Consider the following 27,804-nt stretch of genomic DNA (forward strand, 5'->3'; position numbering starts at 1 on the left):
GCACGTCAAGAAGATGGCTATCCATGAATATAGAGGGAAACAAAGTGCACTTGAATTCAACTTGAATTCCTTAAGTTCATTTCCAGGACAGCGCAAGAGCTACAGACATTGTATGTTCTGCTAAACAGACAGAGTCTTACTTCGGTGGCCAAGGAGACGAAGCATAAATGCATAATTACGCCTAATATTCCATAGAAAATTTCTTTGAATATGCTGTGCAAAAATCCATAAGATAAAACGCAACAAATCAAACAAAGAATTCATATGCAAAAAAATCCTTTAAATCAAAGAGGCTTCTATATTTTCCCAATCACCATCAGAAGTAATTACCACTAAAATTGTAACCAGTCGCGTTAGACTAATTGCCTACCTTTCCTCGCCCATCCAAGATTAAAAGATTCATAGACATGTCACTTTCATGTGATCTGGACACACTGCAAAATGAACTCAACCATACAAGTAGGAAGTTCGGATTTCTTATACAGTTGTTCTGGCAGGAGAGCTTTCGCAAGCAATAACATAACTGCTTTCTGAGGAGTTAGTCTCATATGCAGCATATCAACTAGTCAACCAAATCCATCAAAAAATTGATACTTTGCAGGGAGCAACTTAATATCCACCTGATGTTTCCCTTTCCGAGACAACAACAATGAGGTAGTTGAAGCTTCAAGTGAGATACTCTTCCCGTCAACTTTAGACAAATAATTGCCAGCCTTGGCTATCTCACCTTTTTTCAACAACATTCTGATGATATCATTTATAAGACGGGAACTGGGAACGATGCCACTGTTGTCCATTGATGAAAACATATTGTCAGCATCTTCCACTGCTCCGCCTTTTAGAAGATTTCTTATCATTACTGCATAAGTAGATTCATTGGGCACCAACCCATTGGCTGATATTGTAGCAAACAATTCCTTTGCTTCTTCCTTTCTTTGAACCTTGTACATTGCATTAATCATGGTATTGAGTATTTCAATATTGAACTTCACATTCATTGCTCGCAATTTCTGGAACAGTGCAATCGCTTCATCTACACAATTATTTCTACAAAGACCTCCAAGTATTATATTGTATATGAAAATGTCCACTGTTGTTCCACTCTCAGTCATCTCATGGAACATTTCCATTGCAGCGACAGTTCTCCCAGCACGAAACAACCCATCCAACATGATGCCATATGTAACAGTGTCAGGTTTAATTCTCTTACGCGGCATTTCTCTAAACAAAGTCAAAGCATCATCAATCCTTCTGTTTTTAGAATAGCCATCAAGAAGTGCACTATAAGTAACAACATTAGGCTCAACACCAACTGATTCCATGACATCAAGTATTTTGAATGCTTTATCCATGTTGCCGACTAAGCAATATCCGTCAATCAGTGAATTAAATGTAATGACATTAGGCCTCTCACCTATGCCTATAACCAAGTCTAAGACATCATGTGCATCCATAACCCTTCCTTCTTTGCACAGACTGTTTATTACTGAACTGAAGAACACAATGTTAGGCCGAGGAATACCACCGTTCATCATTTCAAACATCAGCTCCTTAGCTTTAACCAAATAACCGTCTATGCAACAACCCTGAATCAGTGAGTGATAAACAGTTGTGTCCGGCTGTACTTCCAAGGCAGTCATCTCATTGAATTTCTCGATAGCATCGGTCAGCCTACCCATTCTGGAAAGTGCGGCTATTACAATGGAATAGGTGACTACATCTGGACTCACTCCCTGTCCCTGCATTTCAGTAAATATCAGCATAGCTTCTTCTGTCATTCCACGTTTTGCATATCCATTAATTAATATGTTGAAAACATGGCAGTCAGCTGCAATACCGTTGCTTTCCATTGAATAAAAGACATCAATCATATCAGCGAAGCATCCTTCAGTACCATACCCATGAAGCAAAATACGGTATGATACGATATCTGGTTTGTGGCCCTTGGCAGTCATGGAATCAAGAAATTCTGCAGCTTCCTTGCTTCTCCCATGCTTGCAAAGGGAGGCCAGGAACGAGTTGCAAGTGACAATATCTGGTATAAGGCCCCGGCTTTTCATTTCTCTGAGCAATTTAGCAGCCTCTTTCCACTGCCCAGATGTGGAATATCCATGGATCATGCAATTATATGTGACATTATTGGGTTGAACACCTTTGTTAACCATCTGCTGAAGCACTAGCTCTGCCTTGTCCATTGCTCTGGCCTTGCACAATGCATCAATGATTGAACTATATGTCCACACACTGGGTTCAACACCTTGCTGCATCATTTCATGGAACAGATTGCATGCCTTGCCTGTTTCGCTTTCCTTAAAGAAGCCATGGATGACCGTGCTATATGCCACCACGTTGGGGGAGCAGGCACCTCCTTCTTTCGCCATCATCTGGAGCAGGTCGAGCGCCCGCAGACTCATGCTATTGTCGCATAAGCTCTTCAGAACAATGGAGTATGAGATGGCATTAGGCACACAGCCGAGCTCGGACATCCTATGAAGCAGCACATTCACAGCCTCATCCGTCCGTTTTGCGTAGCAGAGGCACTTGAGGAAGGTGCTGGCGACGATCTCGTTTGTCTTGAGGCCCGTCCTGAGAAAGCGGCCGAATAAGGCAAGCCCTAGCTCCGGGCGACTTGCACGACAGCAGCAGTCCATGAGGATGCCGTAGGTGTGGATCGTGAGAGGCGCTACCCGCAGGCCGGCTTGTTCTCGGCACAGGCGGTTGAAGAGGGCGATGGCGAGGGTGGGACCATCTCTGATGCAGGCGGCAGAGGACGTAGCACGTGCGAGGGCGGCGAGGAAGCCGTTCAGGGAGCGCCCGGGGACCGGGTTGGCCTGCCGCAGCAATTCGTCAAACAGGTGGTGTGCGTCGTCTTGGTTCAGCGTCCCGGCGCGGACACGCTCTGTGGCCGCGGCAAAGGCTGCGTGGGGAGACCATGAACGCGAGGACCACGAGGTGGGGGTGGAGGTGGAGGAGGAGCTGCGGCGGAGGAGGCGGAGGTTGGACATCGGCGTCGTGAAGGATCGGCGGAGGCGGAGGCGGAACAACGGAGAGGTGAAGGAGGACGGGTGGTGGAGACCGGGCTCGGGAGAGATTCAGGATGGGGAGGAGCAGTGGATGCGGAGGGAGGGAGGATCAGCGGCGGCGGATGCGGCGGGAATGGCCGGAGAGTTCGTGGTGTGTGCTCTTGCTAGTTCCTGTCACTCTCTGTTCAGTTAGAAGTTTCTCAAAAAAAAAATGTTAGATGCCTTTTTTTCTTTTCTCAAACGGTGAATTCATACAAAATACTGGACATTGATCAAACGAACCGAAAAAAACCATTGGAGAGCCAGAGTCAAGCTCGAGCTTCAGAGCATCTTTAATTATAGCATTTCTTTGAAGCCCTGAAAAGTTTGATGCAGTCGCCCCTATATTTTTAGGAAATGTTTCAGAGCACCTATATTTTTAGGAGAAGTTTCGGTATGGCAGACCGGCTGAAGTTTCGGCCGGTTTTGCGAGCGTCGTGCAATCCCGCTTGATGTAGTGTTCCTCGTTCTGCCATGTCATCAATCCTCCCCCTTCCCATGCGCCTTATCCCCTCTTCCTTTCTTCTTCCTTGGCGAGCACAGATTTGCAGCGGTGCCCTCCTCCCTTTTTCTCCCCCGGTGAGCATGTGCCTCCTCTCCTCCCCCCCCCCCCAGCGTCGATGCTGCTACATCCATTCATGCAGAGTAGCACCCCTCGACGCCGGCGACACTTTTTTGCTCCAATTGGTGAAGTTGCAATGGACCACCTCGTGGTTTTGCTATAAACATGACGTCGAATGCTACAACCACCTCCTGGGGAAGCCGCAACCAGTGTCGAGGGAAGCTACAACGCGCAACAAGCGACATGCTTTTTGGTACAACCGGCTTCTTTTTTTGCTACTTTTCGCTTTATTTTTTGCTACAACTGAGGCTGATATCGGGCGGCAAGCATGGTGACCGTGGGCGGCGGCGACAGGTTCGCAGTTTTTTGCTACATGCTACTACCGGCGTCCCATCAGGCTACAACTGGCGTCTTGATTTGCTACATCGCACAACGATATTTTGATTTTTTTTGCTACAATCAGCATCATGTTTTGCTACAAACATACTACGAAAAGCTACAACCTACAGGTACAAGCTGGAAGGACGAGCAACGAAGATGCTACATTGGTGGATAGAAAATGCCACAACTAGCTACACAAATGATACGAGCAAATAAGCACTATACTGTGACGATGGGTTGGATGCTGCGACAATGAGCGGCTATCCGGGGACGAGGACGACGATGCCGCGGTAGCTGTGAGGTTGCAGATGGGAGTTTTCGTGCTGGAACTCCATGGAGCGATTTTTTTACGCGGGCGAGGAGGTACAGTGTGGGCGGCGGTTGGCGACGAGCCCAGGTGTGCCGCGGTGCTTTGAGCTCGGTCGCCTTTCACATGAATTACGATGGAGGCGTGACGATGCTCGCTATAGCCTGTCTCGCGGCGCTGCATTTTCTGCAAGAAGACTATAGAGGAGAGTGACGAAGCGATGAGCAGACCTAATGGCTAGCAGTTGTTGCATGGTACGGTGGCGCGGTGACCGGCCCAAATATGAGCCGATGCGCCGACGCCTAGTAGTCGCTTATATTTTTTAGGCAGGAGCTATATCTCGCATTAAGCGAGACGGAAAGATCTCTCGTATTAAGAGCCCACAGCAACATGTCGGCCCCTATTAGGAGGGCACCTTTAAAAGAAAAAAGGAGATCCTAGGATTCGATCCTAGGGTCTCCTCGACAATGTGTAGCAAAGCTAGCCACTGAGTAAGCGTTGAGCTTGTGTGAAAAGAGCCGGTTTCAATTGTTTTTTCCTTTGCAATTCATCAGTTTTTGTTCGTTTCTTTCTCCAAAAAGTTTCTATTTTTCTTTCTTTCTTTCTTTTGTTTTCTTTATTACCTTTTCTGGTTCTCATTGTTTTTTCTTTTCTTTCCTTTTTCTTCATTTTACTTCGGTTTTGTTTATGTACTGAAGGAAATATGCTCTAGAGACAATAATAAAGTTGTTATTTATATTTTCTTATATCATGATAAATGTTTATTATTCATGCTAGAATTGTATTAACCGGAAACTTAGTACATGTGTGAATACATAGACAAACAGTGTTATTAGTTTGCCTTTACTTGACTAGCTCGTTGAATCAATGATGGTTATGTTTTCTAACCATAGACATGAGTTGTCATTTGATTAATGGGATCACATCATTAGAGAATGATGTGATTGACTTGACCCATCCGTTAGCTTAACACAATGATCGTCTAGTTTGTTGCTATTGCTTTCTTCATGACTTATACATGTTCCTATGACTATGAGATTATGCAACTCCCGAGTACCGGAGGAACACTTTGTGATGCAGAGCATCCCAAGGTCATCCCCATGGACCCAACTACATCTCCTACGACACCACTTGGACCCATGACACGAGCACGTGCAAGAGCTCTCAAAACTGAAGTGACATCTCTCCTCTCACATTTTCCACTTCGATGCACATGAGACATGGTTACTACCTCAAATGGAGACATTATGCATACTCAGGTATCAAGGAGTTGGCCATGAAGAAGCCAAGGAGCAAGGAGGATCAGAAGAGGAAGATGGACGTGAAGACGGAGAAGAAGGAGAGCTGGAGAAGAAGTCCTAGCCACCGGACGACCGGTCGGGACCGGACGTCCGGAGCCTGAAGCTCCAGCCGAACCCCAGCGAGCGAACGTCCAGCCCGGACCGGACGACCGGTGCCCCTGCACCCGAGCCAAATGAGCGGACGACCGGCGCCACCGGACGTCCGGCGACCGGACAACCGGCCACCTCCGGAAATCTGCTACACCAACATCCGAGCTAGAACGAGCGGACGACCGGCAGCCACCGGACGTCCGGCCGCCCATGAGACACCGGACGACCGGTCCCCAGCGGACGTCCGCTACCTGGCTGTGTCCAGTTGCGGGCTGAGGCCCATGTACCCCTTCACTTCACCCCTCATTTGCACTAAGACTATAAATAGACCTCTCCCTCCTCCTAGCTAGGGTTAGCATTGGTTTAGCTCATTTTACAGATAGAGCATTGATGTCTACTATACAACCTTCTTCTTGTAGACGTTGTTGGGCCTCCAAGTGCAGAGGTTTGTAGGACAGTAGAAAATTTCCCTCAAGTGGATGACCTAAGGTTTATCAATCCGTAGGAGGCGTAGGATGAAGATGGTCTCTCTCAAGCAACCCTACAACCAAATAACAAAGAGTCTCTTGTGTCCCCAACACACCCAATACAATGGTAAATTGTATAGGTGCACTAGTTCGGCGAAGAGATGGTGATACAAGTGCAATATGGATGATAGATATATGTTTTTGTAATATGAAAATATAAAAAACAGCAAGGTAACTAATGATAAAAGTGAGCGTAAACGGTATTGCAATGCTAGTAAACAAGGCCTAGAGTTCATACTTTCACTAGTGCAAGTTCCCTCAACAATAATAACATAGTTGGATCACATAACTAGCCCTCAACATGCAACAAAGAGTCACTCCAAAGTCACTAATAGCGGAGAACAAACAAAGAGATTATGGTCAGGTACGAAACCACCTCAAAGTTATTCTTTCCAATCAATCTGTTGGGCTATTCCTATAAGTGTCACAAACAGTCCTAGAGTTCGTACTAGAATAACACCTTAAGACACAAATCAACGAAAACCATAATGTCACCTAGATACTCCAATGTCACCTCAAGTATCCTTGGGTATGATTATACGATATGCATCACACAATCTCAAATTCATCTATTCAACCAACACATAGAACTTCAAACAGTGCCCCAAAGTTTCTACTGGAGAGTCAAGACGAAAACGTGTGCCAACGCCTATGCATAGATTCCCAAGGTCACGGAACTCGCAAGTTGATCACCAAAACATACATCAAGTGGATCAATAGAATACCCCATTGTCACCACGGGTATCCCACGCAAGACATACATCAAGTGTTCTCAAATCCTTAAAGACTCAATCCGATAAGATAACTTCAAAGGGAAAACTCAATCCATTACAAGAGAGTAGAGGGGGAGAAACATCATAGGATCCAAATATAATAGCAAAGCTCGCGATACAACAAGATCGTGCCACCTCAAGCACACGAGAGAGAGAGAGAGAGAGAGAGAGAGAGAGAGATCAAACACATAGCTACTGGTACATACCCTCAGCCCCGAGGGAGAACTACTCCCTCCTCATCATGGTGAGCACCGGGATGATAAAGATGGCCACCGGAGAAGGATTCCCCCTCCGGCAGGGTGCCAGAACGGGTCTAGATTGGTTTTCGGTGGCTACGGAGGCTTCTAGCGGCGGAACTCCCGATCTATTGTGCTCCTCGAAGTTTTTAGGGTATATGGGTATATATAGGAGGAAGAAGTACGTCGGTGGATCTTCGGGCTGTCCATGAGGCAGGGGGGCGCGCCCCCCGCCCTCGTTGGCAGCCCGGGACTCTCCTGGTCCATCTCTTATACTCCGTCGGCTTCTTCTGGTCCAAAAATAAGTTCCGTGAAGTTTCAGGTCAATTGGACTCTGTTTGATTTTCCTTTTCTGCGATACTCTAAAACAAAGAAAAACAGAAAGTGGCACTGGGCTCTAGGTTAATAGGTTAGTCCCAAAAATCATATAAAATAGCATATAAATGCATATAAAACATCCGAGGTTGATAATATAATAGCATGAAACAATCAAAAATTATAGATACGTTGGAGACGTATCAGCATCCCCAAGCTTAATTCCTGCTCGTCCTTGAGTAGGTAAATGATAAAAACGGAATTTTTGATGTGGAATGCTACCTAACATATTTATCAATGTAATTTTCTTTATTGTGGCAAGAATATTCAGATCCATAAGATTGAAGACAAAATTTTAATATTGACATAAAAATAATAATACTTCAAGCATACTAACTAAGCAATTATGTCTTCTCAAAATAACATGGCTAAAGAAAGCTATCCCTACAAAATCATATAGTCTGTCTATGCTCCATCTTCACCACACAAAGTATTTAAATCATGCACAACCCCGATGACAAGCCAAGCAATTGTTTCATACTTTTGATGTTCTCAAACTTTTTCAATCTTCACGCAATACATGAGCGTGAGCCATGGACATAGCACTATAGGTGGAATAGAATGGTGGTTGTGGAGAAGACAAAAAGGAGAAGATAGTCTCACATCGACTAGGCGTATCAACGAGCTATGGAGATGCCCATCAATAGATATCAATGTGAGTGAGTAGGGATTTCCATGCAACGGATGCACTAGAGCTATAAATGTATGAAAGCTCAACAAAAGAAACTAAGTGGGTGTGCATCCAACTTGCTTGCTCACGAAGACCTAGGGAACTTGAGGAAGCCCATTGTTGGAATATACAAGCCAAGTTCTATAATGAAAATTTCCCACTAGTATAAGAAAGTGACAAAACAAGAGACTCTCTATCATGAAGATCATGGTGCTACTTTGAAGCACAAGTGTGAAAAAAGGATAGTAGCATTGTCCCTTTTATTTTTTTTATTTGGCCTTTCCTTTTTTGCCTTCTTTTTTTTCCTTTCTTTTTTTGGCCTTTCTTTTTTTCTTTTTTTGGACAATGCTCTATTAATGATGATCATCACACTTCTATTTATTTACAACTCAATGATTACAACTCGATACTAGAACAAAGTATGACTCCATATGAATGCCTCCGGCGGTGTACCGGGATGTGCAATGACTCATGAGTGACATGTATGAAAGAATTATGAATGGTGGCTTTGCCACAACTAAAATGTCAACTACATGATCATTCAAAGCAATATGACAATGATGGAGCGTGTCATAGTAAACGGAATGGTGGAAAGTTACATGGCAATATATCTCGAAATGGCTTTGGAAATGCCATGATAGGTAGGTATGGTGGCTGTTTTGAGGAAGGTATATGGTGGGTTTATGATACCGACGAAAGGTGCGTGGTATTAGAGAGGCTAGCAATGGTGGAAGGGTGAGAGTGCGTATAATCCATGGACTCAACATTAGTCATAAAGAACTCACATACTTATTGCAAAAATCTATTAGTTATCGAAACAAAGTACTACGCGCATACTCCTAGGGGGATAGACTGGTAGGAAAAGACCATCGCTCGTCCCCGACCGCCACTCATAAGGAGGACAATCAATAAACAACCGACTTCGTCACATAACGGTTCACCATACGTTCATGCTACGGGAATCACAAACTTCAACACAAGTATTTCTCAAATTCACAACTACTCAACTAGGATGACTCTAATATCACCATCTTCATATCTCAAAACAATCATCAAGTATCAAACTTCTCATAGTATTCAATGCACTTTATATGAAAGTTTTTATTATATCCCTCTTGGATGCCCATCATATTAGGACTAAATTCATAACCAAAGAAAACTACCATGCTGTTTAGAGACTCTCAAAATGATATAAGTGAAGCATGAGAGCTCATCTATTTCTATAAAAAAAATCATTGCCGTGCTCTAAAAGGATATAAGTGAAGCACTAGAGCAAATGACAAACTACTCCAAAAGATATAAGTGAAGATCAATGAGTAGTCGAATAATTATGCAACTATATGAAGACTCTCTAACATTTAAGAATTCAGATCTTGGTATTTTATTCAAACAGCAAGCAAAACAAAATAAAATAAAATGGTGCTCCAAGCAAAACACATATCATGTGGTAAATAAAAATATAGCTCCAAGTAAAGTTACCGATGAACGAAGACGAAAGAGGGGATGCCTTCCGGGGCATCCCCAAGCTTAGGTTCTTGGTTGTCCTTGAATATTACCTTGGGGTACCTTGGGCATCCCCAAGCTTAGGATCTTGCCACTCCTCATTCCATAGTCCATCGAATCTTCACCCAAAACTTGAAAACTTCACAACACAAAACTTAACAGAAAACTCGTAACCTCCGTTAGTATAAGAAAATAAATTACCACTTAGATACTATTGTGAACTCATTTTAAATACATATTGGTGTAATATCTACTGTATTCCGACTTCCCTATGGTTCATACCCTCCGATACTACTCATAGATTCATCAAAATAAGCAAACAACACATAGAAAACAGAATCTGTCAAAAACAGAACAGTCTGTAGTAATCTCGTATACTTATGGAACTCATAAAATTATCAAATAAATTGGTGGACCTGAGTAATTTGTCTATTAATCATCTTCAAAAATAATTAACTCAATAGCACTCTCCAATAAAAACTGGCAGCAATTCTCGTGAGCGCCAAAGTTTCTATTTTTTACAGCAAGATCAACAAGACTTTCCCCAAGTCTTCCCAATGGTTCTACTTGGCACAAACACTAATTAAAACATAAAAACTCAATCATAACAGAGGCTAGATAAATTATTTGTTACTAAACAGGAGCAAAAAGCAAGGAACAAAAATAAAATTGGGTTGCCTCCCAACATGCACTATCGTTTAATGCCCCTAACTAGGCATGATGATTTCAATGATGCTCACATAAAGGATAAGAATTGAAACATAAAAAGAGCATAATTAAGAGTATGACTAGCACATTTAAGTATAACCCACTTCCTATGCATAGGAATTTTGTGAGCAAACAACTTATGTGAACAAGAATCAACTTGCATAGGAAGGTAAAGCAAGCAACACTTCAAAATTTTAAGCACATAGAGAGGAAACTTGATATTATTGCAATTCCTACAAGCATATATTCCTCCCTCATAATAATTTTCAGTAGCATCATCAATGAATTCAACAATATAACTATAAAATAAAGCATTCTTTTCATGATCTACAAGCATAGAAATTTTATTACTCTCCACATAAGCAAAATTCTTCTCATGAATAGTAGTGGGAGCAAACTCAACAAAATAACTATCATGTGAGGCGTAATCCAATTGAAAACTAAAATCACGGTGACAAGTTTCATGGTCATCATTATTCTTTATAGCATACATGTCATCACAATAATCATCATAGATAGCAACTTTGTTCTCATAATCAATTGGAACCTCTTCCGAAATAGTGGATTCATCACTAAATAAAGTCATGACCTCTCCAAATCCACTTTCATCAATATAATCATCATAAATAGGAGGCATGCATTCATCATAATAAATTTGCTCATCAAAACTTGGGGGACAAAAAATATCATCTTCATTGAACATAGCTTCCCCAAGCTTGTGGCTTTGCATATCATTAGCATCATGGATATTCAAGGAATTCATACTAACAACATTGCAATCATGCTCATCATTCAAATATTTAGTGCCAAACATTTTGATGCATTCTTCTTCTAACACTTTGGCAAAATTTTCCTTTCCATCATACTCACGAAAGATATTAAAAAGATGAAGCGTATGAGGCAAACTCAATTCCATATTTTTTGTAGTTTTCTTTTATAAACTAAAGTAGTGCTAAAACAAGAAACAAAAAGATCCGATTGCAAGATCTAAAGATATACCTTCAAGCGCTAACCTCCCCGGCAACGGTGCCAGAAAAGACCTTGATGTCTACTACACAACCTTCTTCTTGTAGACGTTGTTGGGCCTCCAAGTGCAGAGGTTTGTAGGACAGTAGCAAATTTCCCTCAAGTGGATGACCTAAGGTTTATCAATCCGTAGGAGGCGTAGGATGAAGATGGTCTCTCTCAAGCAACCCTGCAACCAAATAACAAAGAGTATCTTGTGTCCCCAACACACCCAATACAATGGTAAATTGTATAGGTGCACTAGTTCGGCGAAGAGATGGTGATACAAGTGCAATATGGATAGTAGATATATGTTTTTGTAATCTGAAAATATAAAAAACAGCAAGGTAACTAATAATAAAAGTGAGCGTAAACGGTATTGCAATGCTAGTAAACAAGGCCTAGGGTTCATACTTTCACTAGTGCAAGTTCCCTCAACAATAATAACATAGTTGGATCACATAACTATCCCTCAACATGCAACAAAGAGTCACTCCAAAGCCACTAATAGCGGAGAACAAACGAAGAGATTATGGTAGGGTACGAAACCACCTCAAAGTTATTCTTTCCAATCAATCCGTTGGGCTATTCCTATAAGTGTCACAAACAGCCCTAGAGTTCATACTAGAATAACACCTTAAAACACAAATCAACCAAAAACCTAATGTCACCTAGATACTCCAATGTCACCTCAAGTATCCTTGGGTATGATTATACGATATGCATCACACAATCTCAGATTCATCTATTCAACCAACACATAGAACTTCAAAGAGTGCCCCAAAGTTTCTACCGGAGAGTCAAGACGAAAACGTGTGCCAACCCTTATGCATAGATTCCCAAGGTCACGGAACCTGCAAGTTGATCACCAAAACATACATCAGGTGGATCAATAGAATACCCCATTGTCACCACGGGTATCCCACGCAAGACATACATCAAGTGTTCTCAAATCCTTAAAGACTGAATCTGATAAGATGACTTCAAAGGGAAAACTCAATCCATTACAAGAGAGTAGAGGGGGAGAAACATCATAGGATCCAAATATAATAGCAAAGCTCGCGATACATCAAGATCGTGCCACCTCAAGAACACGAGAGAGAGAGAGAGAGAGATCAAACACATAGCTACTGGTACATACCCTCAGCCCCGAGGGAGAACTACTCCCTCCTCGTCATGGAGAGCACCGGGATGATGAAGATGGCCATAGGAGAAGGATTCCCCCTCCGGCAAGGTGCCGGAACGGGTCTAGATTGGTTTTCGGGGCTACGGAGGCTTCTGGCGGCGGAACTCCCGATCTATTGTGCTCCTTAAAGTTTTTAGGGTATATGGGTATATATAGGAGGAAGAAGTACGTCGGTGGATCTCCGAGCTGTCCATGAGGCAGGGGGCACGCCCAGGGGGGTGGGCGTGCCCCCACCCTCGTGGTCGGCCCGAGACTCTTCTGGTCCATCTCCAATACTCCGTGGGCTTCTTCTGGTACAAAAATAAGTTTCGTGAAGTTTCAGGTCAATTGGACTCCGTTTGATTTTTCTTTTCTGCGATACTCTAAAACAAGGAAAAAACAGAAATTGGCACTAGGCTCTAGGTTAATAGGTTAGTCCCAAAAATCATATAAAATAGCATATAAATGCATATAAACATCCGAGGTTGATAATATAATAGCATGAAACAATCAAAAATTATAGATACGTTGGAGACGTATCAAGCATTGCTCATCCACATCGGATCTACTCCACGAGAGAGACCGCGGCCCCTCTTCGGAGAAGATCCCTTTGGATTCAAGGCCTCCTTGCGGAGAAGAACATCAACACCTCCTCACGGAGAAGACCGGTTACCTTTGTATTGTCCGTTGTTGACTTTGGATCTTGTATCTCCTATAATGTTTTGAGGATCTAGCACTTGTGTAATCATTCTTGTTGGTTTGAGTGTTCTCTTGTGTTCCCCTTGTGTTTTTCCCCTTGTTTCCCTCCTCGTGCTCTTCGTGTTCATCGCGGGATCCGCTCCTTTCGTGAAATATCGGACGATTAGGGTTCCTACCCTACGTCATCTTGATATCAAGAGCCACGTTGATCACGATTTCAGAGCCTCCCCGTTGTGTTGCTAGCCTAGTTTTTGTTGATTTTGTCCCTAATTCAAAAATTCCCCACAAAAATAGCCCCCAATTTTTTTTGTGATTTGTTGGTGTGTTGAAATTTTGTTGGATTTGATCCTGGAGTTGCTTTGTTTTGAGTGGATCTAGCTTTCCCCCCTTTCCCCACCTTTTCCCTCCACAAATCCACCCGGATCCAAAGAATTTCGACCTCTCCACCTTGTACACGTGCAGTTCATCCCGTGCCCGAACAGTGCCCAGGCACCCGACGTCCGCTCGCCACCGGACGTCCAACGACCGGACGACCGCTCACCACCGGACGTCCGGAGTTACCTGACGAAACTGAATTTTTTCAGTTTAGTCACCACCACCGCCCCACATTTCCGCATACGCACTCCTACCACTTATACACCATCACCACTTCCGCATACCACCACCATTGCTTACCCGTTTTACACTTCGACACGTGTTACCACTTCAAGCTTTGAGAATTTGAGTTGCAGTTCCATATCCTTTTGTGTTTCGGCTATCTAGGTACGGTTCGACATCAACATCACCGCCGCTCATCTTCGCCATGGACGCGTCATCAACAATGACCACCTCGACTACATCTTGGTATTCATCACACTCATTCGATAACCGTCATCCGTTCTTGCGTACGGACGAGGAACCAAAGAAACGGTAACCTCACCTTGGTATTGGACATATCACTCTTGCCATTACATTGATAGCCATCATAGCCTTACTCCTTTGTGTTGCTTACCCATTGAGACTAGCCATTGAGTATTGCTAGCAACGAGACTTGTGCACATTAGTGATCATACTTCCCATAGCATACATACATCATTGTTGCATATCTTGGTATCATCTCTTGTGTCACAAGGTTGTCATCGCATACACAATTGCTATCTTGGTTCGTCAAGCAGTGCATGAGAAAAGAGCTCAAACATCAAAGAACCAAACAAGCTTTTAGGCAAAAGGGAAAGATAAGCAAAGAGCTTTTAAGCAAGAAACACCTTGGATCATATCATAGAAACACCTTGCATAGAGCATACTTGGGATAGAAGTCGTTGCATTTTTGCTTAGTAGGTTGTGCACAAGTCTTTGTATCCGCCTATTGTGCAATCGTGCTAGCGTCTCTCTAGTGTTGTGCAACAAGAGCATTTTTGTGGATTCCACATTTTGGCTCATCCTTGGTTGCCCAACCCCACTTATCTCTTTGCGTGTGTGTTTCCGTGTACATTACATTGCTTGGTCTACTTGTTGCATTGCAATCTTGCGAATATTTTCCAACATTATTGAAGCTCACTTACAATTGCATTAAATTTTGTGCCACCATCCTAACTAAGCTCCATCATAAGCTTTTACTTGTGTAGGTGTGAGAAACCGACAAGAATTGGTACCAATTGTGCTATTTCCTTGTCCACATTGGAGTGATCATTGATCCACTTTCAACTTTGGTCAAGGTACATTTGGTATTTGTTCTTCTCTTTCTACCACTCACATTTTTATCTTGGAATGATGGATAGGCCAAGTACTTCTACCAACCCACTCTTCATTGAGCACGACGACGACATGAACTCCTACATCACCAAGAGCCACCTCTTTGGTGCACAACGTGCTTTGCATCAAGAGCAACAAGCAATGAGTGAACGCATCGACAACCTCGCCACCGACTTGCGACTCTCCGAGCAACGTACAAGGGACTACTTAGACCACAGGCTCGACGATCACAAGCAAGAGAATGACGCAAGAATGGACGAGATTCGCGCTTTCTTGCTCAACCGCTCTTCTTCCACTTCGTCTTCATCAAGAAGGACTCGCTCAAGTGGACACCCCGACTTCACCCTCTCCGGCTCAAGTACGCCGACATCGAACACTCTTTGACGTGCCGCGCACGATGATCGTCAAGCAAGCCTTAATCCTCTACGTGACACCAACTCTCAAGAGCTCCGACAACGTCAAACCCAAGAGGCTTTTGCGCTAGCATGAGAACGGCAACGACAACGCCAACATGAAGAGGAAGAGCGCGCGCGTCTACACCAAGATGTACAAGATGCCGAGGCACAACGCCAAGAACAACAACTTCATGAAGCTCAAGCACTTGAGGCGCAACAAGCCCTCCAAGCTGCAAGTCACACCGTCGCCACACGCAGCCGCCATCGGCGTGAACAAGAGGAAGCACTTCGCGAAGAGGTTCAAGAAAGAAGATTTCAAGCTCGCGTGCATCGTCAAGTTCCTCAAGTTCCTCCTCGAGCTCGACAAGCTCCTCCACAAGCTCGCCAAGAACATCAAGTTCATCAAGAGCATGAAGACAATGGAAATCCTCCACGACAAGAACAACATGAGGTCGACAACCCTCTTCTCCAAGAGCAACACGAGCTTGACAATCATCAACAACATGGACGTCATCATCCTCGACCCCAACACAATGAAGAGCAATGCTACGGCAAGCTAAAGTTCACAATGCCCAAGTTCAATGGAAGCAACGATCCCGAAGAGTACCTATCATGGGCATTGAAGGTCGACAAAATCTTCCGTCTGCACAACTATGACGAAGAGAAGAAGATCGCAATGGCATCCCTTGAGTTCCAAGACTATGTCCTCATTTGGTGGGAACAAGTTATCGAGCGCCGTGAGGCAAGAGGTGAACCACCCATCACTACTTGGGGGGCAAATGAAGGATTTCATGAGAGCATGCTTTGTGCCTACCTACTACAACCGCGACCTCTTCAAGAAACTTCAACTACTCAAGCAAGGAACCAAGAGCGTTGAAGAGTACTACAAGGAGATTGAGATTGCCATGATATGAGCCAATGTCACGGAAGATGATGAGCAAACTATGGCACGTTTCTTGAATGGACTCAACCATCCTATCAAGAAGATCGCTGACTTCCAACCATACTCGAACCTCATTGAGCTAGTGCATCAAGCTACCGAAGTGGAACATCAAGTGCAAGACGATTTCAAGTATGCCAAGTTCTCATACAAGTCCTACGGCTTCTCCAACAATCAAGCTTCAACGACTCCAACATCTTCGACTACCCCAAGTCATCATCCTACTACAAGCAACTTCAAGCCGAGAGTTTCATCATCATCTACCCCAACAGATGAGACCGTCAAGATGAGTTCCTTCAAATGCTTCACATGCGGCGGCCAATGCCACAAGTCATTCAATTGTACCAACAAGCAAAACATGATCCTCCACGACGATGGTACATATGACTCCATGAGTGATGAGGAGATGAAAGCCCTTGAGCAAGTGGCAATGCACCGACGCGTGACCGAAGAAGAAGAGAATCAAGTCCTTTGTGACGGTGATTCAAGTCCCGCTCTCGTTGTCTCCAAGGTCTTGACTCTTCAACATCAACAAGAAGAAGATCAAAGATACCACATATTCCATACCAATGTCGGCATCAATGGAAGATCCGTCAAGGTCATTATTGATGGAAGGAGTTGTCATAACCTAGCAAGTGAAGAACTTTTCTCCAAGCTCCAATTGCCCAAGACGAAGCATCCACAACCCTACAAAGTTCAATGGCTTAGAGACTCTGGCACTATCCAAGTTGAACATCGAGTACAAGTCTCCTTCAAAATTGGCGCCTACGAAGACACTTTGGAGTGTGATGTCGTTCCAATGACCATTTTCCACCTTCTTCTTGGACGCCCATGGCACTTTGATATAGGTGTCATCCACAACGGCTGAACGAACCACTACATCTTCAAGATGAAAGGAAAGGAGTATGTACTTCGACCTATGCCCCCAAGCCAAGTGATCACCGACAAGCAAGCCACCCATCGTGGAGAAAATAAGAGAGCGAGCCACCAAAAAGAAAGTGAGCGCCACAAGCCCAAATTGAGCGACTCCATGATGAGCGACAAGAAGTACTTCGTTCTATTTGCCGCCACACGTGAGATGAGAGAAGTGTGTGGGAACCCATCTAGTGTCATGCACTATGACCTTTCGTGCAACGACGAGGCACCAAAAGCTAACACCCCTCACACTCTTCCTCTAGTGTTATATTCTCTTTTGCAGGAATTTCACGATGTTTTCCCCGACGAGCTACCTCCGGGACTACCTCCACTACGAGGCATCGAGCACCGCATCGACCTCATCCCCGGAGCGTTGCTTCCGAACAAGGTTCCCTACCGCGTCAACCCCGAGGAACCTAAGGAGATCCAATGGAAAGTTCAACTACTCATCTAGTTAGGACACGACAAGACACTTGCTACGCTCTCCAAGCACCATTCTTGGCCCATGATGCTTCATGACGTCAACCGCTTCACCAACCAATACTCTACATGTTGCCAAGCTAAGTGCAAAGCTCAATATCTTGGCCTTTACATGCATCTACCAATTCTATACCAACCATGGGAAGATATTAACATAGATTTTGTACTTGGATTGCCTAGGACTCGCAATGGGAAGGATTCGGTATTTGTTGTTGTGGACCGTTTCTCTAAAATGGCACATTTCATTCCTTGCAACAAGATAGACGATGCTTCACATGTTGTGTGACGCCTTGACACCGATGCGCCAGGTGTCTTCCAGTTATTCGCTGTCTTTGCCATGTCATTTGTTTGCGTGTTGCATCTGAAGGAAATATGCCCTAGAGGCAATAATAAAGTTATTATTTATTTCCTTATATCATGATAAATGTTTATTATTCATGCTAGAATTGTATTAACCGGAAACATAATACATGTGTGAATACATAGACAAACTTAGTGTCACTAGTATGCCTCTACTTGACTAGCTCGTTAATCAAAGATGGTTATGTTTCCTAACCATGAACAAGGTGTTGTTATTTTATTAATGAGGTCACATCATTAGTTGAATGATCTGATTGACATGACCCATTTCATTAGCTTAGCACCCGATCATTTAGTATGTTGCTATTGCTTTCTTCATGACTTATACATGTTCCTATGACTATGAGATTATGCAACTCCCATTTACCGGAGGAACACTTTGTGTGCTACGAAACGTCACAACATTACTGGGTGATTATAAAGGAGCTCTACAGGTGTCTCCAAAGGTAGATGTTGGGTTGGCGTATTTCGAGATTAGGATTTGTCACTCCGATTGTCGGAGAGGTATCTCTGGGCCCTCTCGGTAATGCACATCACATAAGCCTTGCAAGCATTGCAACTAATGAGTTAGTTGCGAGATGATGTATTACGAAACGAGTAAAGAGACTTGCCGGTAACGAGATTGAACTAGGTATTGGATACCGACGATCGAATCTCGGGCAAGTAACATACCGATGACAAAGGGAACAACGTATGTTGTTATGCGGTCTGACCGATAAAGATCTTCGTAGAATATGTAGGAGCCAATATGGGCATCCAGGTCCCGCTATTGGTTATTGACCGGAGACGTGTCTCGGTCATGTCTACATTGTTCTCGAACCGTAGGGTCCGCACGCTTAACGTTACGATGACAGTTATTATGAGTTTATGCATTTTGATGTACCGAAGTTAGTTCGGAGTCCCGGATGTGATCATGGACATGACGAGGAGTCTCGAAATGGTCGAGACATAAAGATTGATATATTGGAAGCCTATGTTTGGATATCGGAAGTGTTCCGGGTGAAATCGGGATTTTACCGGAGTACCGGGAGGTTACCGGAACCCCCCGGGAGCTATATGGGCCTTAGTGGGCTTTAGTGGAAAGGAGAAAGGGGCAGCCCAAGGTGGCCGCGTGCCTCCCCCCTTCCCTAGTCCTATTAGGACTAGGAGAGGTGGCCGGCCCCCCTCTCTCTCTTCCCCCCCCCTCAAGGAGTCCTATTCCAACTAGGATTGGGGGGGGGGGAATCCTACTCCCAGAGGGAGTAGGACTCTCCTGGCGCGCCCCCCTTGGCCGGCCAGCCCCCTCCCCTTGGATCCTTTATATACGGAGGCAGGGGGGCACCTCTGGACACACAAGTTGATCCTTGAGATTGTTCCTTAGCCGTGTGCGGTGCCCCCTGCCACCATATTCCACCTCGATCATATTGTAGCGGTGCTTAGGCGAAGCCCTGCGACAGTAGAACATCAAGATCATCACCACGCCGTCGTGCTGACGGAACTCCTCCCCGACGCTTTGCTGGATCGGAGCCCGGGGATCGTCATCGAGCTGTACGTGTGCTAAGAACTCGGAGGTGCCGGAGTAACGGTGCTTGGATCGGTCGGATCGGGAAGACGTACGACTACTTCCTCTACGTTGCGTCAAACGCTTCCGCAGTCGGTCTGCGTGGGTACGTAGACAACACTCTCCCCTCTCGTTGCTATGCATCACCATGATCTTGCGTGTGCGTAGGAATTTTTTTGAAATTACTGCGTTCCCCAACAGTGGTATCAGAGCCTAGGTTCTATGGTTTGATGTTATATGCACAAGTAGAACACAAGTGAGTTGTGGGCGATATAAGTCATACTGCCTACCAGCATGTCATACTTTGGTTCGGCGGTATTGTTGGACGAGACGACCCGGACCGACATTACGCATACGCTTACGCGAGACCGGTTCTCCCGACGTGCTTTGCACATAGGTGGCTTGCGGGCGACAGTCTCTCCAACTTTAGTTGAACCAAGTGTGGCTACGCCCGGTCCTTGCGAAGGTTAAAACGGAGTCTATTTGACAAACTATCGTTGTGGTTTTGATGCGTAGGTGAGATTGGTTCTTGCTTAAGGCCGTAGCAGCCACGTAAAACTTGCAACAACAAAGTAGAGGACGTCTAACTTGTTTTTGCAGGGCATGTTGTGATGTGATATGGTTAAGGCATGATACTGAACTTTATTGTATGAGATGATCATGTTTTGTAACCAAGTTATCGGCAACTGGCGGGAGCCATATGGTTGTCGCTTTATTGTATGCAATGCAATCGCGATGTAATGCTTTACTTTATCACTAAACGGTAGCGATAGTCGTGGAAGCATAAGATTGGCGAGACGACAACGATGCTACGATGGAGATCAAGGTGTCGCGCCGGTGACGATGGTGATCATGACGGTGCTCGGAGATGGAGATCACAAGCACAAGATGATGATGGCCATATCATATCACTTATATTGATTGCATGTGATGTTTATCTTTTTATGCATCTTATCTTGCTTTGCTTGACGGTAGCATTATAAGATGATCTCTCACTAAATTATCAAGAAGTGTTCTCCCTGAGTATGCACCGTTGCCAAAGTTCGTCGTGCCCAGACACCACGTGATGATCGGGTGTGATAAGCTCTACGTCCATCTACAACGGGTGCAAGCCAGTTTTGCACACGCAGAATACTCAGGTTAAACTTGACGAGCCTAGCATATGCAGATATGGCCTCGGAACACAGAGACCGAAAGGTCGAGCGTGAATCATATAGTAGATATGATCAACATAACGATGTTCACCATTGAAAACTACTCCATCTCACGTGATGATCGGTTATGGTTTAGTTGATTTGGATCACGTGATCACTTAGAGGATTAGAGGGATGTCTATCTAAGTGGGAGTTCTTAAGTAATTTGATTAATTGAACTTAAACTTATCATGAACTTAGTACCTGATAGTATCTTGCTTGTTTATGTTCATCGTAGATAGATGGCTCGTGCTGTTGTTCCGTTGAATTTTAATGCGTTCCTTGAGAAAGCAAAGTTGAAAGATGATCGTAGCAATTACACGGACTGGGTCCGTAACTTGAGGATTATCCTCATTGCTGCTCAGAAGAATTACGTCCTGGAAGCACCGCTGGGTGCCAGGCCTGCTGCTGGAGCAACACCAGATGTTATGAACGTCTGGCAGAGCAAAGCTGATGACTACTCGATAGTTCAGTGTGCCATGCTTTACGGCTTAGAATCGGGACTTCAACGACGTTTTGAACGTCATGGAGCATATGAGATGTTCCAGGAGTTGAAGTTAATATTTCAAGCAAATGCCCGGATTGAGAGATATGAAGTCTCCAATAAGTTCTATAGCTGCAAGATGGAGGAGAACAGTTCTGTCAGTGAGCATATACTCAAAATGTCTGGGTATAATAATCACTTGATTCAGATGGGAGTTAATCTTCCAGATGATTGCGTCATTGACAGAATTCTCCAATCACTGCCACCAAGCTACAAGAGCTTCGTGATGAACTATAATATGCAAGGGATGAACAAGACTATTCCCGAGCTCTTCGCAATGCTGAAAGCTGCGGAGGTAGAAATCAAGAAGGAGCATCAAGTGTTGATGGTTAACAAGACCACTAGTTTCAAGAAAAAGGGCAAAGGGAAGAAGAAAGGGAACTTCAAAAAGAACAGCAAGCAAGTTGCTGCTCAGGAGAAGAAACCCAAGTCTGGACCTAAGCCTGAAACTGAGTGCTTCTACTGCAAGCAGACTGGTCACTGGAAGTGGAACTGCCCCAAGTATTTGGCGGATAAGAAGGATGGCAAGGTGAACAAAGGTATATGTGATATACATGTTATTGATGTGTACCTTACTAGAGCTCGTAGTAGCACCTGGGTATTTGATACTGGTTCTGCTGCTAATATTTGCAACTCGAAACAAGGACTATGGATTAAGCGAACACTGGCGAAGGACGAGGTGACGATGCGCGTAGGAAACGGTTCCAAAGTCGATGTGATCGCGGTCGGCACGCTACCTCTACATCTACCTTCGGGATTAGTATTAGACCTAAATAATTGTTATTTGGTGCCAGCGTTGAGCATGAACATTATATCTGGATCTTGTTTAATGCGAGACGGTTATTCATTTAAATCAGACAATACTGGTTGTTCTATTTATATGAGTAATATCTTTTATGGTCATGCACCCTTGAAGAGTGGTCTATTCTTATTGAATCTCGATAGTAGTAACACACATATTCATAATGTTGAAACCACAAGATGCAGAGTTGATAATGACAGTGCAACTTATTTGTGGCACTGCCGTTTAGGTCATATCGGTATAAAGCGCATGAAGAAACTCCATACTGATGGACTTTTGGAACCACTTGATTATGAATCACTTGGTACTTGCGAACCGTGCCTCATGGGCAAGATGACTAAAACACCGTTCTCCGGTACTATGGAGAGAGCAACAGATTTGTTGGAGATCATACATACAGATGTATGTGGTCCGATGAATATTGAGGCTCGTGGAGGATATCGTTATTTTCTCACCTTCACAGATGACTTAAGCAGATATGGGTATATCTACTTAGTGAAACATAAGTCTGAAACATTTAAAAAGTTCAAAGAATTTCAGAGTGAAGTTGAAAATCATCGTAACAAGAAAATAAAGTTTCTACGATCTGATCGTGGAGGAGAATATTTGAGTTACGAGTTTGGTGTACATTTGAAAAATTGTGGAATAGTTTCGCAACTCACGCCACCCGGAACACCACAGCGCAATTGTGTTTCTGAACGTCGTAATCGTACTTTACTAGATATGGTGCGATCTATGATGTCTCTTACTGATTTACCGCTATCGTTTTAGGGTTATGCTTTAGAGACGGCCGCATTCACGTTAAATAGGGCACCATCAAAATCCGTTGAGACGACGCCTTATGAACTGTGGTTTGGCAAGAAACCAAAGTTGTCGTTTCTTAAAGTTTGGGGCTGCGATTCTTATGTGAAAAAGCTTCAACCTGATAAGCTCGAACCCAAATCGGAGAAATGTGTCTTCATAGGATACCCAAAGGAGACTGTTGGGTACACCTTCTATCACAGATCTGAAGGCAAGACATTCGTTGCTAAGAATGGATCCTTTCTAGAGAAGGAGTTTCTCTCGAAAGAAGTGAGTGGGAGGAAAGTAGAACTTGACGAGGTAACTGTACCTGCTCCCTTATTGGAAAGTAGTACATCACAGAAAACTGTTTCTGCGACACCTATACCAATTAGTGAGGAAGCTAATGATGATGATCATGAAACTTCAGGACAAGATACTACTGAACCTCGTAGATCAACCAGAGCGAGATCCGCACCAGAGTGGTACGGTAATCCTGTTCTGGAAATCATGCTGCTAGATCATGATGAACCTACGAACTATGAAGAAGCGATGGTGAGCCCAGATTCCGCAAAGTGGCTTGAAGCCATGAAATCTGAGATGGGATCCATGTATGAGAACAAAGTATGGACTTTGGTTGACTTGCCCGATGATCGGCAAGCAATTGAGAATAAATGGATCTTCAAGAAGAAGACTGACGCTGATGGTAATGTTACTGTCTACAAAGCTCGACTTGTCGCAAAAGGTTTTCGACAAGTTCAAGGGATTGACTACGATGAGACCTTCTCACCCGTAGCGATGCTTAAGTCTGTCCGAATCATGTTAGCAATTGCCGCATTTTATGATTATGAAATTTGGCAGATGGATGTCAAAACTGCATTCCTGAATGGATTTCTGGAAGAAGAGTTGTATATGATGCAACCAGAAGGTTTTGTCGATCCAAAGGGAGCTAACAAAGTGTGCAAGCTCCAGCGATCCATTTATGGACTGGTGCAAGCCTCTCGGAGTTGGAATAAACGCTTTGATAGTGTGATCAAAGCATTTGGTTTTATACAGACTTTTGGAGAAGCCTGTATTTACAAGAAAGTGAGTGGGAGCTCTGTAGCATTTCTGATATTATATGTGGATGACATATTACTGATTGGAAATGATATAGAATTTCTGGATAGCATAAAGGGATACTTGAATAAAAGTTTTTCAATGAAAGACCTCGGTGAAGCTGCTTACATATTAGGCATTAAGATCTATAGAGATAGATCAAGACGCTTAATTGGACTTTCACAAAGCACATACCTTGACAAAGTTTTGAAGAAGTTCAAAATGGATCAAGCAAAGAAAGGGTTCTTGCCTGTGTTACAAGGTGTGAAGTTGAGTAAGACTCAATGCCCGACCACTGCAGAAGATAGAGAGAAAATGAAAGATGTTCCCTATGCTTCAGCCATAGGCTCTATCATGTATGCAATGCTGTGTACCAGACCTGATGTGTGCCTTGCTATAAGTTTAGCAGGGAGGTACCAAAGTAATCCAGGAGTGGATCACTGGACAGCGGTCAAGAACATCCTGAAATACCTGAAAAGGACTAAGGATATGTTTCTCGTATATGGAGGTGACAAAGAGCTCACCGTAAAAGGTTACGTTGATGCAAGCTTTGACACTGATCCGGACGATTCTAAATCGCAAACCGGATACGTGTTTACATTAAACGGTGGAGCTGTCAGTTGGTGCAGTTCTAAACAAAGCGTCGTAGCGGGATCTACATGTGAAGCGGAGTACATAGCTGCTTCGGAAGCAGCGAACGAAGGAGTCTGGATGAAGGAGTTCATATCCGATCTAGGTGTCATACCTAGTGCATCGGGTCCAATGAAAATCTTTTGTGACAATACTGGTGCAATTGCCTTGGCAAAGGAATCCAGATTTCACAAGAGGACCAAGCACATCAAGAGACGCTTCAATTCCATCCGGGATCTAGTCCAGGTGGGAGACATAGAGATTTGCAAGATACATACGGATCTGAATGTTGCAGACCCGTTGACTAAGCCTCTTCCACGAGCAAAACATGATCAGCACCAAGGCTCCATGGGTGTTAGAATCATTACTGTGTAATCTAGATTATTGACTCTAGTGCAAGTGGGAGACTGAAGGAAATATGCCCTAGAGGCAATAATAAAGTTATTATTTATTTCCTTATATCATGATAAATGTTTATTATTCATGCTAGAATTGTATTAACCGGAAACATAATACATGTGTGAATACATAGACAAACTTAGTGTCACTAGTATGCCTCTACTTGACTAGCTCGTTAATCAAAGATGGTTATGTTTCCTAACCATGAACAAGGTGTTGTTATTTGATTAACGAGGTCACATCATTAGTTGAATGATCTGATTGACATGACCCATTTCATTAGCTTAGCACCCGATCGTTTAGTATGTTGCTATTGCTTTCTTCATGACTTATACATGTTCCTATGACTATGAGATTATGCAACTCCCGTTTACCGGAGGAACACTTTGTGTGCTACCAAACGTCACAACGTAACTGGGTGATTATAAAGGAGCTCTACAGGTGTCTCCAAAGGTAGATGTTGGGTTGGCGTATTTCGAGATTAGGATTTGTCACTCCGATTGTCGGAGAGGTATCTCTGGGCCCTCTCGGTAATGCACATCACATAAGCCTTGCAAGCATTGCAACTAATGAGTTAGTTGCGAGATGATGTATTACGGAACGAGTAAAGAGACTTGCCGGTAACGAGATTGAACTAGGTATTGGATACCGACGATCGAATCTCGGGCAAGTAACATACCGATGACAAAGGGAACAACGTATGTTGTTATGCGGTCTGACCGATAAAGATCTTCGTAGAATATGTAGGAGCCAATATGGGCATCAAGGTCCCGCTATTGGTTATTGACCGGAGATGTGTCTCGGTCATGTCTACATTGTTCTCGAACCGTAGGGTCCGCACGCTTAACGTTACGATGACAGTTATTATGAGTTTATGCATTTTGATGTACCGAAGTTAGTTCGGAGTCCCGGATGTGATCACGGACATGACGAGGAGTCTCGAAATGGTCGAGACATAAAGATTGATATATTGGAAGCCTATGTTTGGATATCGGAAGTGTTCCGGGTGAAATCGGGATTTTACCGGAGTACCGGGAGGTTACCGGAACCCCCCGGGAGCTATATGGGCCTTAGTGGGCTTTAGTGGAAAGGAGAAAGGCGCAGGCCAAGGTGGCCGCGCGCCTCCCCCCTTCCCTAGTCCTATTAGGACTAGGAGAGGTGGCCGGCCCCCTCTCTCTCTTTCCCCCCCTCAAGGAGTCCTATTCCAACTAGGATTGGGGGGGGGGAATCCTACTCCCAGAGGGAGTAGGACTCTCCTGGCGCGCCCCCCTTGGCCGGCCAGCCCCTCCCCTTGGATCCTTTATATACGGAGGCAGGGGGCACCTCTAGACACACAAGTTGATCCTTGAGATCGTTCCTTAGCCGTGTGCGGTGCCCCCTGCCACCATATTCCACCTCGATCATATTGTAGTGGTGCTTAGGCGAAGCCCTGCGACAGTAGAACATCAAGATCGTCACCATGCCGTCGTGCTGACGGAACTCCTCCCCGACGCTTTGCTGGATCGGAGCCCGGGGATCGTCATCGAGCTGTACGTGTGCTAAGAACTCGGAGGCGCCGGAGTAACGGTGCTTGGATCGGTCGGATCGGGAAGACGTACGACTACTTCCTCTACGTTGCGTCAATGCTTCCGCAGTCGGTCTGTGTGGGTACGTAGACAATACTCTCCCCTCTCGTTGCTATGCATCACCATGATCTTGCATGTGCGTAGGAATTTTTTTGAAATTACTGCGTTCCCCAACAGCATCTTGCCATGTCATCATGTGCATTGCATCATCATGTTTTTCAAAATTGGCATCCGTTCCGGTTTCCCCAGTTCTGTCCGTTGTCCGTTCTGAGCCCAGATACACTTGCACGCGCCCGCAGCATGTCCGAAATAATATTTTATAAGTGGCCGGAAAATGTTCTCCGAATGGGTTGAAATTTGACATGCGGTGTTGTTATGTTGTCAGTAGACCGCCTGTCAAATCTCATCGCATTGAGAGTTCGTTCGATAGCCCAACCGTTAAACTTATAGCGGCATTATAGTCGGTCTAAACGTCGGACGTTTTCGGTCTCCGGAAACGGATGCCAGGTTGCATTCCTCCTCCCTATTATCGGTACAACCGCATACTTGACCTTGTCTGCCTAACCCTCTTTGCACAGTGCATCGACCCCTCCCCCGTGTCCGAAACTTCCCCGGACCCGACCCGGGCAGTCATCACCGTTGGATCCGGATCATCCCCAAATGACTACAAAACATCTCCGTTTTGTTTATTGGGCTCCCTAGCCTAATTATCTCGGACTGTCCGATTACGATCGGAGGGACCTAACCGCCATAAACTGATCTGTTTTACCATATATAGGCCTCCTTGTCCATTTATAGACCAAACCCTAAATTCTAGGATGTTTGTTCCCCCTAGCCGTCGCCACCTACAGACTCCCCCTCCTCGAATCTGCCGCCGCCACCCACTCACCAAATCTCTCTCGGGATCCATCCCCATTCTTCTTCCAATCAGCCCGCAAGCCTCCTCCCTCGATCCATCCAACCAGCATCGCTCGCCCGATCCTCCTGTCACCACAAGCCACCGGAGCACCAGGAGCCCTCCATGTTGGGGATCGTAGCAGAAATTTAAAATTTTCTACGCATCACCAA

General features: G+C 44.4%; 1 protein-coding gene across 1 annotated transcript; it reads right to left on the minus strand.

Moving 5' to 3' along the window:
• Positions 1 to 447: 447 nt before the first annotated feature.
• LOC123188405 (protein Rf1, mitochondrial) lies at positions 448 to 3,211 on the minus strand. The gene has a single exon (XM_044600499.1). The coding sequence runs from the start codon at positions 3,003 to 3,005 to the stop codon at positions 567 to 569; it is 2,439 nt and encodes an 812-aa protein (XP_044456434.1). The 5' UTR covers positions 3,006 to 3,211; the 3' UTR covers positions 448 to 566.
• Positions 3,212 to 27,804: the final 24,593 nt, after the last annotated feature.

This window comes from Triticum aestivum, chromosome 1A (genome assembly GCF_018294505.1).
Source record: "Triticum aestivum cultivar Chinese Spring chromosome 1A, IWGSC CS RefSeq v2.1, whole genome shotgun sequence".
In the NCBI taxonomy this organism is placed as follows: Eukaryota; Viridiplantae; Streptophyta; class Magnoliopsida; order Poales; family Poaceae; genus Triticum; species Triticum aestivum.

What these genes read in the sequence shown, in the direction of transcription:
- LOC123188405 (XM_044600499.1), bottom strand. Translation starts at nt 3,005, where the DNA reads ATGTCCAACCTCCGCCTCCTCCGCCGCAGCTCCTCCTCCACCTCCACC.